At 44.2% G+C, this 13,227-nt stretch overlaps 1 protein-coding gene across 1 annotated transcript in view; it reads right to left on the bottom strand.

Annotated features, from left to right (window-relative positions):
• Positions 1-13,227, bottom strand: part of POLA1 (DNA polymerase alpha 1, catalytic subunit) — a 1,022,539-nt gene that overhangs the window by 908,967 nt on the left and 100,345 nt on the right. The window contains exon 9 of the mRNA XM_082247055.1: positions 4,527-4,674. Coding sequence (XP_082103181.1) covers positions 4,527-4,674 — 148 coding nt within the window. The remainder of the gene's footprint in view (positions 1-4,526; positions 4,675-13,227) is intronic.

The following is a 13,227-nucleotide window of genomic DNA, read 5'->3' as shown; positions in this document are numbered from 1 at the left end:
AGTAATCACAGAGATGGTCACTGATAACCAGCCATTTACAGTAGTGTCTGACTCTGGATTTAAGCGGTTGATGTCCATACTTGAGACAAGGTACACACTGAAGAATGACAAATTTTATCAAACTGAAATGCTGGGTAAGATTCACCAAAAGGTCGTTGAGAAAGTAAAGGCTATGCTGCAACCAGAGAATGATGGCAACTCACTCATTTACGACTGACTGATGGTCAGGACAAACAGAATCACTAATGAGTCTTACAAGCCATTTCATTGACAGCGGATAGACAAGAAGGCATTTGGTGTTGAATACAAAAGTGATGCAAGGATCCCACACTGGGGAGTACATTAGAGAAATGTTTCTAGGCTTGCTAGAAGAATGGGGAATCACCAAAGACTGAGTGATGCTTGTGCTTCGAGACAGCAGAGTGAACATGGTGAAAGGAATGAGACTTGCTGAAGTGTCAGACCTAAGTTGCATGGGGCACACACCCTCCAACTTGTGGTAAATGATAGTCTGTCAAACCAGAAAGCTTTGCTTGACATCATTAGCATGCTGAAGAAGTGCGCAGGCCATTTTCACCATTCTATCCTTTCCAAGCAGCGACTGAAGTGCATTCAGGAAGACCTTGGTCTAGCCGAAAACAACTTGATACAGGCTGTTCCAACACGATGGAATTGAACGCTACACATGCTGCAAAGGATGCTGGAGTAGAAGCGAGCTCTCACTATATATTCTGGTGAATATGGACTTGGAGGACATTCTTGTCCTACTGATCATTGGGACATAGTATCCAACATCATTGAGACCCTCCTACCCATTAAGGAAGTGACTCTAGAGGTGAGTCATTACAACTCATCTGTGTCCTCTGTCATCCCATGTGTGAGAGTGCTGAAGATGTTTCTTCAACAGAATGAAGGACCCAACACAAGTGTCAGTAAAACATGTAGGCAGGCCATGAGGGACAGCCTTGCCAAACGTTTTTAAGAAGCACGAGGATCCCCTCGTTGATAGGGAGAATAAATGCAATAAAGATGATAATCCTACCCAAAATACTATACATATTCCAAATGATCCCTATCCCAATCCCACAAGTATTTTTTAGAACGCTCAAAATTCTGATAACCCAGTTTATATGGAAGCACAAAAAACCAAGGATTAGTTACACAATATTAAGGAAAGAAAAGGGTCACGGAGGATTGGCACTACCAGACTTTAAAATGTATTACACAGCATCAATACTCACACGGGTGATAGACTGGAGTAAACAAAATAGTAATAAAGACTGGGTTAAAATAGAAAACACACTTAGTAAAGCACACTTAGCAAAAATTATTTGGATACCCCCAAAGTTTAGAGAATTAAACAGAAATACAGATATAATAACACGACATGCCTTAAAAATTTGGGACACGACACATACAAAAGAAAATTGGAATCATAATTCACCGTTAATACCACTTGTAAATACAAAATTTTTTGCACCGGGAGAAGGAAAAGAATTTGGAAATTGGATAGAAGATAGCGGAGCCCGATTAGGGGATGTAATAGACCAAGGGAGATTTATAACTCTTGAAGAATTAAAACAAAAAAGAGGGGAGTGGAAAATAAATGAATGGAGATATATGCAGCTGAGACACTTTGTTGCCACACTACCTCAACCATTAAGAGACTTGAAAGATTTGAGACCCTTTGAACAGCTGTGTTTCTCAGATAGAGTGGCGAATAATGTCTCAGGTGTCTATAAAATTCTGCTAAAAAAAACAAAGGAGGTAGGCCCCGCATTAAAAGAGAAATGGGAAAGAGATCTTGGCCCTTGCAGCGAGGACGTTAACTGGGAAAAAAGCCTACAGCTCGTACATAGATCCGCGAGTGATTCTAATACCGAAGAAATTAATTATAAGTTACTTGCTAGGTGGTACATCACCCCCGATAAATTAGGTAGATTTCAAAGGGAAAGATCTAAAGATTGTTGGAGAGGGTGCCAGATGATTGGGACAATATCACACATTTGGTGGAATTGCCCAAAAATTAAAATATTCTGGAAAGAAGTCTTATCCTTGATAAAAAAAAAAAAATCACAAAAAAACATATTCCGGAAGATCCTTGGAAATGTTTGTTCCATGGAACTAATGTCAGTAAAACACTACAGGAAAACTTTAGTGCTCCATCTATTAAATGCAGCTAAAAGCCTAATACCTCTAAAATGGCAAAAAGAAGAGCCCCCATCAAGTAAAGAATGGGTGATCAGAGTTGAAAAAATAAGAAAACTAGAGTCTCTAAGGAATTGGGAGGAGGAGGAACAAAGGATCGATTTAGAAATCTGGGATGAATGGCAGAGCTTTAAAGAGACAGAAGAATACAAAGAAATATTAGGAGAAGGATTGATAGAGGTTTAAGGGGTTGTAGGGGAAAATAAACAAGGGGGAAAATGGGTAAAGGGATACGGGTAAAATGTTTAAATGTGTATTGTATGGACACTCCTCCAGCGATTGGAGAGATGTAAGGTTTTGTTTTGCCCTTTTAACTGGAATATGTGAAAAATTTAATAAAGAAATAAAAAAAAAAAAAAAAGCACGAGAATAAAAATGTTGTGCTTGCATGCGTTTGGGATCCTCGATACAAGAACCATCCTTTCTCTTCTGATGATGTATTGGCCAAGGCAAAACAATGGCTGACAGAAGATATTCAAAAGAAGGTGCAGGAGGTTCCTGGCAAAAAGAAAATGTCAAGAAGAGAAGGTTTCTGATGTGGAAGAGCAGGATGCAGGAGAAATATGTCCAAAAATACAACGCACAGAAGAGAAAATTAATCGTGGTCAAATAGATGCATGTTCAGTGTTTTATTGGGACCTCATGCGGAGGATTCTTCAGAATCTGCAATAATGAGCCTGGATGATGAACATCATCTCTATTTGAAGGAACCAGTAATTGACAGAAGTGATCCTCTTCAGTGGTGGAAAGAAAATGAGGCACGCTACAAAAGACTTGCTTCTCATGCTAGAAGATACCTTTCCGCTTCTCCTTCCTCAGTACCAAGTGAGCGTGTTTTTAGTGAAGTGGCAGCAATTTATGAAAAGAAAAGAAGCCGTTTAACTGGTGAACATGCTGAAATGTTATGCTTTCTGCACTATAATATTGTTCTACCTAACTGGGAGTATTCAAAGTGTAGTAGTGTCTTGTCCAGTCCACTCCAATCTATTCCACTGTCTAGCTTTTTTTCCTAGCAGTTTTGCACTGACTGTGCTGCAGTCAGTGCAAAACTGCTAGAAAAAAAGCTAAGAGTGGATTGGAGTCAGTTGGCTACTGCTGCAGTAGTGCGCCACTCACTGCTGCAATAGATTTAAATCACTACTGCAGTAGGGATTTAAAATTATTGCAGTGAGTGAGTGCCCTACTGCAGCAGTAGTCCACTGACTCCATTCCAATCCACTGTGTAGCTGTTACCAAGCTTTTTTTGCTAGCAGTTTTGCACTGACTGCAGTAGTTGCAGGGAGTGCCCAACTGCAGCGGTAGTCCACTGACTCCAGTGCAATCCACTGTCTAGCTGTTGTCTAGCTTTTTTCTAGCAGTTTTGCAGTGACTGCACTGCAGTAGTGATTTAAAATTATTGCAATGAATGAGTGCACTACTGCAGCACTTTATTATGCATAAATGCACAATCAGATGATGTGAAACTGATGTCCCTGCAAGTGAAGTTTTCCTACAAGTTTTCATGAAGTTAAGGTGTGAAGAACAAGCCCTTAATGTTAAAAATGTTAATAAAGATTTACATGTTAGGTAACTGATGTGTCGAAATTCGTAATTTGCAAAATTTTAAATGTACAAAAATATCGGCCAATACCGATATGCGATGGCCAAAATATCGGTATCAACAACGAAAAACTGATATCGGTCGATCACTAGTACCTATGTGTACTGGTGTCAGTGTAGTGCAGGGGTCTTCAAACTGCGGCCCTCCAGTTGTTCAGGAACTACAATTCCCATCATGCCTAGTCATATCTGTGACTGTCAGAGTTTTACAATGCCTCATGGGATGGGTAGTTCTGCAACAGCTGGAGGGCCGTAGTTTGAGGATCCCTGGTGTAGTGCTTGCGTACTCACAGTTGATGTGCTCTCTCACGCTGGAACCGAAAAGAGCTCCAGGAGAAGAGACTGCATCATTTCCTGTGCCTGTGTGAGTTTCTGCCATTGGTCAGAACCGATTACCAGGGTCCAGGTCATAAATCATTGGCCTGGACCTGATGACTGATCGGTTCGGAATCTAATCAGATCCCCTCTGAGACGTTGGGCAGGCGCGCACACACCCTACGCGTGCATGAACCTCGATTCGCGCAGCCGAGCCACCTTGCCGCAGTAAAACTGCGGCGGGTGGTCGGCAACCGGTTAAACATTTGCAAGATGGGGATGGAACTGCATTTATCACTGATGTGAACAGTTCTGTCTATATGACCAATTAAAGCAACACAGACCCCCCCACCCCCCCCCCCGGACACCTTTTTTCAATATATTCATATAATTTAATAACTCACATGTAGGATTTCTCATTAATTTCTTTCACATCCTCTTCATGCTTTTCCTCTTTTACACTTATGCCAGCATTGGATTTCACATCCATATCCTCCTCCATGGGTTCATCAAAATCTCCATCGTCAAACTCAACCATATCTTGATCCTTTTCTGAAAAAAATAAAACAAAGGCTTATCCTTGCACTAGCCCTCCACAGGGTACCAACATTAACTTTAATGAAAAATGAAATGCTTTTGAGAGAGAATGTGCCAAATTCGGGCCAGCCAGGCAGTTTCTCTCTCTCCTTCAAACTCCTTCCACAGGAGGATCTTACAACCTTCCCCCTCTTTCCTGGAATGCTGGAAAAAGATCTCGGACTCTGTCCCCAATGCAGATTCTATCTCTATCCATTAGATTTGCATTCATAATAAATACCTGGAATCTGAGTGTAAATTCTTAAAGCAGGACTTCACCCATAACGTTCGATTTGAAAAAAAAAAAAAAAAAAAAAAAATTTTTTGGAAGGTACATACTTCCACATTAATAATTCCACGTTAATAATTAGGCTACCAAAAATAATGTGTGCTCTATATTGCTTCCAGCATTGAGCTGGTTTCTTCTTGCTGGACGCTGCCATTTTGCTTAAGCCCACAGCACATAAGCAGCAGTAAATCTTTAGGCTGTCAGCAGATCAGCCTCTAGTAACTGATTTTCATCACAATGCTAAAAATTGAGCGTAACTGTGCATGAGCATTAAAGAATGGTAAATAGCGGGTGGCGTGGCTAACGTGGACACGGAGATGGCTGCTTGAGACCGGAGCTCCGCTCTCCAGAGGATTTGAAGCGGCTCTCAGCGTGCAGGCAGGCTTCCTTTTAGCCTGATTTAGTGACGGTGTGACTCCACATCCCCTGCTGAACATGACCCGGCGGCGGAGAGACAATAGCCGGCCAAAAAAGCTTACAGCCTTCTTCCCTCAGACTCAGCGTGGGGAATTTAAAGATGGCACCGGCTCATCAGGCGGCGGAAGGGATGCAGGGGTCATCCCCTGCACAGAGTCCTGACAGCTCTCCTCCATCTGGATTGCCTGGGGGACTACAATCACCAGCAGCCTCCACACCACTCCCTAACAGCCCAGACAAGTCTAGACTGAGACTGGAAGACAGCTCAGCTTACAGTGAGTTTAACCCCTGCTGCACCTCACTAGACAACACCAGAGAACTGCCTACCTCCCATCACCTCCTTCCTTACATCAAATCAGCCTATTCTAGATACTACGCTAAAGGATATATTGATATCACTTCGCAGCACCATGCAGACTGACATACTGCGCATCAACAACCAATTTAAAGGGGTATTGCAAGCGGTGGGCTCCCAAGTAGAGCATGTTGAGACTAAGATCAGGGAGTTCGCACAAACTATTAACTATCTGGTGTATGCTCACGATGAGCATGTGGACGAGCACACGTGGATGAAAGCCAAGTTAGTGGATTTGGAGGACTGCTCTAGGCGGAACAACCTCAAGCTCAGGGGCATTCCAGAGACAGTACAAGATCATGATTTGCGACAATATGTATGTGATTTCTTTAATTTGTTCCTGCCTGAGGTGCCTGAATCAGAGCTGCTTATAGACAGGATCCATAGGCTACCAAAACCTCCGTTCCTCCCTGCTGAAGTCCCTAGGGATGATTTGATGCGTGTACATTTCTTTCACGTCAAGGACCAATTGATGTATAGATCCAGATCGCAAGAAGCTCTACCTGCACTGTAAACTCTTATTCAATTTTTCGCTGATCTCTCACAATATACGCTGCAACAGAGGCGCAATTTGAACACAATTACCAAGGCGTTAAGAAATAAGATCACGTACAAATGGGGGAGCCAGTCTAAATTGCTGATCTTCAGGAATGGCAACACCCACACCGTTTATTCCCTAGAGAAAGGTATGCAACTCTTTAAATCGTGGGGTATAGTAGCTGAATCCCACTCAACCACAGGCGTAGTAACAAGGCCGCACTCCATGGCCATGATGACCACCATTACAAACCGGATAATCGCGGATACCAGGAACAACCCCGCCTGACCCACCAATATGTCTCATGGAGACCCTCTGGACCGATATGGCCGTATCCGAGTTTGCTAGCAGACTCTCGTACCCCCATTATCTGAGCAGTGTTTCGCTGCACACGGATCGTCAGATCCCGCACTTTTATTTATTCTGTTTGTTTAACCCATTTTTCTTTTTTTTTTTGTTCTTTTGTTCCGGAGCATCCCTGCTGCACTACACCTCAGCTGACTCCCGGCACCGGAGCTCTTCCACGGGAGAAGCCAGTGACAATCTTGTCCCATTGCTCGTCCATAAAGTATCAGTAAGTACTTACTCCTCAGTGCATCCACACCCCCACTACCGACATGCCAATTAAATTTCTATTAATACCAGAGGATTTAACCATCCTGCCAAACGATCATCACTTTGGAAAGAGGCCTTGCAATTCGGTAGTGATGTACTATGTGTACAAGAGACACATTTCCATACAAACGCTATGCAAACGCTATGCCTAAATGTTCTCAGAGACACTACCCTCATGTTTTTCTGGCGTCAATGCAGGCGAAGAAGCGGGGAGTCCTCTTGGCCATTAGGGACACTGTGGCTTTAACCTTAATTGAAAAGATTGCAGACAATGCAGGGAGATACCTCATCTTGGTGTGCGTGCTTAATTCCACCAAGTACACAATAGTTAATGTATACGGCCCCAATACTCATCAACTAAGGTTTTTGAACAAACTGATGCGCAAAATCAATAATGTTAAGCAGGGCTTCCTAATTCTATGTGGTGACTTTAATCTGATCCCGGACCCTGACATGAACACTACTTCCATTCCTCAACGCCGAGTGGTTTCCCTGAAGCCCTTCCTCCACTCCCATGATCTTTTCGATGTGTGGTGCTGCACTCACGCCTCCGAGAGGGACTTCACCTTTTTTTCTACCTGCCATAACTCCTACTCTAGGATAGATTTGTTCTTAGTTGACAAATGGACTCTTCAAAGAACCCCAACTTCATCCATTAATGACATTACGTGGTCTGACCACGCGTCCATAACCTTGAATGTGCTTGACTCCCACTCTTCCCCACCTGTGTCTGTGTGGAGACTAAACCCTTATCTCCTTAATTCCCCATCCAATGAGGACCAGGTTATTACTCAACTGCAGGAATTTTTCGTGCATAACACAGGAACAGTACAAGATCCTTTTACCCTATGGAATGCCCACGAGGCGTTCATGCGAGGCATCTTTATTAAACTAGGCTCCCGGGAGAAAAGGAAAAAGCAGCAGTAGATTATTCAGACAGTATTCTAGGGGATATTCGGAAACTCGAATTGGCTAACAAGCACTGCCCTGATCCTTCCCTTTGAGACAAACTTACTCATCTGAGATACAATACACCTGTTGCTCCTTAATTTTGAGAGGAGCACCAGGTGTCTGAAGATGCTGCATTATGCCACAGACAACAGAGCGGGGAAATCCTTGGCTAGGAGACGGCAGGGGTACAGGCACAAGACTAAAATTGTCAGCATGACTCACCGAATAGTGGTAAGACAGTCCATAACCCACAAGAGATCAGCTGTTATTATTCCTCTCTATACAATTTAAAATCTGACCCTTCTACTACACAACCAACTTAACCCGCCATTGAATCGTTTCTGGCATAAGTGAACATGCCCAAACTGACTGACGCTCAATTGACCGCGCTAAACGCCCCTTTCACTCTGACAGAAATACACAAAGCCATTGACTCGTTACCCAACAATAAATCACCGGGACCAGACTGATTTGTGGGGGGAGTATTACAAAAAATTCAAGCATATTTTAAGCCCTAGGCTTGAATATCTGTTTAACACTGCTGCGGGGAAGCTGGGGAAGGATACCAATACCCCTAAAAAATTTCAGACCAATCTCCCTTTTGAATGCGGACTTGAAACTGTATGCTAAACTTCTGGCCCTTAGATTACTTGACATACTACCCACCTTGATATACCGAGATCAATCAGGCTTTACCAAAGGTAGACAAACAGCGGACGCCACTTGTGAATGTAGTTGTGAATGTAATCCATTATGTGTCCAGAACAAAAATGCCTTCTCTGCTCCTAGCCTTGGATGCAGAGAAAACATTTGATAGAATTCACTGGATCAATTTGGCCAGGGTGCTCTCTAAATTTGGATTCGAGGGACATATATACTCGGCAATTTTAGCTCTCTATACAACCCCATCGGCCCGGATATATACCTCAGGAATGTTATCAAAACCATTTCAAATCACAAATGGCACCCAGTAGGGCTGCCCTTTGTCGCTCTTAATATTTAACCTCCTTGTGGAGCCTCTCGCAGAATACATACGGGCACACCCAGACATATCGGGGATCCAAATTAGGAGTCACAATCACGTCATCAGCCTATTTGCTGATGACGTCATCTTGATGTTCACTAACGTGGAGACTTCCTTGGCTTCGGTGCAGAGTGCCTTTAACGTCTTTAATTCTGTACTACAAGCTCAATGAGACTAAGTCAATTATCTTTGATTTGGGGATAGACTCCCTTACCAGAGAACGTATGCAATCTAGCTGTCCCTATTTATGGTTTATGGTCAGACAGGAGTATTACCTACCTAGGAGTGCAGATAACTAAGAAGGTGGACCTACTCTTTGAGGAAAATTATACAGCTTTTGTTCCGAAACTCAAAACGGCGCTGAGTGAACTATCTCGGTACGAACTCTCCTGGTCAGGCAGATTGGCGTAGTTTAAGATGCTAGTCTTGCCTAAATTACTTTATCTGTTTCGTACACTCCCTATCCCGGTACCCAACCACTATTTCACATCTCTACAAACGGTGTTGAATCAATACCTTTAGAAGGGCAAGAAAGCATGTTGTGCATATGCTAAGCTTATTAAACATAGGCGAGCTGGAGGCTTGGGTCATGTGGTCCTTAGGGACTATTATACTGCTACCCTGCTAGCTCAACTCAAGGGATGGTTTACCTATCCACATACCCACATATGGGCTGATATTGAAGCGGCACTGATCCCGGGCAAGAATTTGCAACACTTCCTACTAGCTGCATATTTTAAACCACCAATACAGCTACACCTCCCACCGCCTATGAGAGCTTCCTTAACTGCATAGAAGAGGCTATATAGTTCTCTGCCCAGCAGCCAGCCTGCCACTGTACCCATACCACTAGTAGTGTGCGCCCTACTGATACCCTATATAATCGCTGGATCACCAGGGGAATACTGTGGTTCCACAATCTTTTTAGTTCGGGGAGGATGAAATCCTTCTCCGAGCTAAGGAGAGAGTATAGCTGAGAGGACAGGGACTATTACATTTACCTGCAACTAAAGTCATACTTCCATCGCAACCCTACCACCCGTTGCCCACTTCCATCTATAGCGGCCAACTACTATTGCACAAAGGTAGATTTCAAGGGGGGGGGGGGGGAAATATCGTTATTTTATTCCCTTCTACAGGATAAGACCACTTTTTTAAAATCCCTCCCATTTTTGGCCTGGGAAGCAGACCTTGGATCTTCATTTACTGATGCACAATGGGAATGTGCTTTTCAGTCTGTCTACAAGTATACTAAAAGTGTAAACCTTTGGAAATGACACAAAAACTTCAGTTGAGGTGGTATTTTACCCCTCACTGTATCTCTAGGTTTGACCCCACCTCCTCTGATGTTTGTTGGAGAGGCTGCGGACAAACGGGCACGCTGCTTCACCAATTGTGGTCCTGCTAATGTTAGGCTAAATTCTGGCCACCAGTCTTTAGACTCTTATCGCAGATTTCGTCAATGCAAATTAATATATCTCCTACCCTTGCAATCCTGAACATAGGTTTAGAGAACACCCCTTTAGGTGCGTAATAACTCATGTTTTACTAGCGGCCAGACTTGCGCTACTACATAAGTGGAAATCGGACTCATCCCCCTCCTTCTCTGACATTCTTAAAATAACGCAGCTACATTACTGCTATGAAACCATGTTTGCAAACACCAATGGTACCCACCTTAAAGGTGTCTAAGTCACGGAATCCATGGGTTACATGGCGACAATCCCACAATTTGCCATCTACTGTTTGAGTTGCTTACTGCTCCCCTGCTTAGCTTACTCACGCATGCCCTTGTGACATGACTGCCATTACTCCAACTGTTTTACTATGGTTTGTTCTGAAATTTGAAGCGCTTTGTTGATGCTCTGTATTGTGCTCTATTTCATTTTTTATTCTACTCACTTGTTATGTGTGATATTGTTTTTTGTTAAATTTTGCTTAAAATCTAATAAAGATACATTGAAAATAAAGAATGGTAAATAGCATGGGCACTTATTTTTAACCACTAGACCTCTGGAAGATTTACCCCCCTTCATGACTAGACCATTTTTTATGACAGCACAGCGTTAATTTAACGGACAATTGCGGGGTCATACACTGTACCCAAAATAAAAAAAAAAGTTACGCAATTTTTTTCCCCAAAAAATGGGATTCTTGACTTACCATAAAATACTTTTCTCTGACTTTCATTGACTAACACAGCTGATTCTTCTTAACCATTGGGTTATACTGTCCCCTACAGGAGTAGGACACTAGGCAGAAAAAAGCTCGACTATGCCTACGAGTAGTCCCAGGGGGTTTATACCCACTCTCAGCTATAGGCACTCAGTATTGTTACAAGCAATATCAGAAGAAAGCCAACTCCACAGAGGGTGGGTACTGTGCCGTCAACGAACATCAGAGAAATAGATTTTATGGTAAGTCAAAAATCCCATTTTGTTCATTGACGGACACAGTTCCCAATTCTTCTTAACCATTTGGACGTCTCTAAGCAGTGTCAAACATGAAGGGTGGGAAACAGCAGAATGCAGACCAACAGTTCAGCCAGAGAATACGCCGAAGGTCCACTGCTGAATACCGACAGCCTATAAATCAGGGGTAGGGAACCTATGGCTCGAGAGCCAGATGTGGCTCTTTTGGTGGGCGGCATCTGGCTCACAGACAAATCTTTAATAAAGGGGGGCATGTCCGGACGTGAGCCGCACTAGACGTGTAGTCCCAGAGCTCCACCGCGTTTACCACTCAAATCCAGTGCCATCCGCGTAGCTGTGCCCAGTGCCAAGGAGATTTCTGCACCCATCGACGGAACACTTTGTGGGCTACCCACCGCAACCCTTAGTCTCTGGATGACTGGATTGCCACGCTATGGACCCTGCGGCCTACTCGCGGTACCGCCGCCGGCTCGTGTGCTGTGCATCTGAGGGCCTTGGCAATCACCGCCCGGTAAGGAGGCCTGCCATCCGCTCCCTGTGCCCCGACAAACATGATCTCCTTCCCCTCTGACACCCGGGGACCCGCGGGAGCTGCCTCTCACGTCCACTTCTGAGGCCTTCAGCGGCCAGCCGCCATTTTCTAAGGGCCTATACTCACCTCCATCACTCACTGGCCTGCAGGCACTTCACCACTCAGGCCTCATTGCATACCTGCCTGCTCTGCTCGCTTCCCGACCGGACTTCAGGTACTTTCACACGGCTACATCTACTTACTGTATAGCTGCGGCCCATGAATACGATTAAATAAAGGTTCCCGACCCCTGAAATATAGTGTATGGCTCTCACGAAATTACATTTGAAAATATGTGGTGTTCATGGCTCTCAGCCAAAAAAGGGTCCAGACTCCTGCTATAAATCAAAAGGAGCCCCATCCAAAAATGCATCACAGATAAACTGTAGCCCCTGGACCAACTTATACGCCAGCTCCGCAAAGACAGGGGGGGGAAGTCCCCCCCCCCCCCCTCCAGGTGACATCATAAAAGTTTAGGCCACTGTTACAGTTTACGACACAAGGGCAATAGTAAATACTGGCCTAAGTGCCAAACCAGCCACAGTGAACATTTGGCGGTCCAGAGCCTCCACCCTCCTATCAGCCGGATCTTTAAAGGCCGGGGACTCCTCAACCGGAATTAAGGTAGCTTTATTTACCTTTAAACCGACAATTCCACTACAGGCGGGACCGCCCACCTTTAATGCAGTTATCCTCAGAAGGACACCGCAAGCAAAAAGCGCTTAAGGAACCACTGCGTTTTGGACAACCCCACTGTTTCGTGGCAATGTTGTCAAAGTGAGCGGAAAAGGTAACACCCTCACAGCTTTGGAAAGCCTGTGGGTGCCAAAAAAGGACCAGTGCCCCCGACGCAGCATTAGCCGCAACATCCAATTTCAAAATTTCACACACTGACACAAACCGTGCATCCACCAGTGCCTTTTCATGCATGGCTAGAGGAGCAGAGGAATAATCTTCCCTATCTGAGCACTTACGGTGCATTGACGCAGACCCAGTAGGGTTGCTATATCCCAAGCTCACCCCGAAAACAAATCAGGGGAGGCCGCCACTGAGATCCCGCAAAGGGGACGCCAACCAAGGGTTCACGAATGGCCCACCTACTGGACCGGGGGGGGGGGGGGGGGGAGTGAAAGAGATACTTAAGGGACACTGAGAAAATGGTTTGGATAATTTCAAATGGGAGAGTAATATTTATCAACAATATCTCTCAAGAACGATGAAGATTTAATCCCACTTTATACGGTGAGACCTATAGCCTGTTGCCATGAAGTCTGTTGCCATGAAGTCTGTGACACCTAAATAATCCTAGCAATACATAGATGTGTATTCCATGTACT

The sequence above is a fragment of the Pelophylax lessonae genome, assembly GCF_965119305.1.
Source record: "Pelophylax lessonae genome assembly, chromosome: 2".
Classification (NCBI taxonomy): domain Eukaryota; kingdom Metazoa; phylum Chordata; class Amphibia; order Anura; family Ranidae; genus Pelophylax; species Pelophylax lessonae.
The sequence above is the reverse complement of the archived record's forward strand: the minus strand, read 5'-3'. Positions and strand labels throughout refer to the sequence as shown.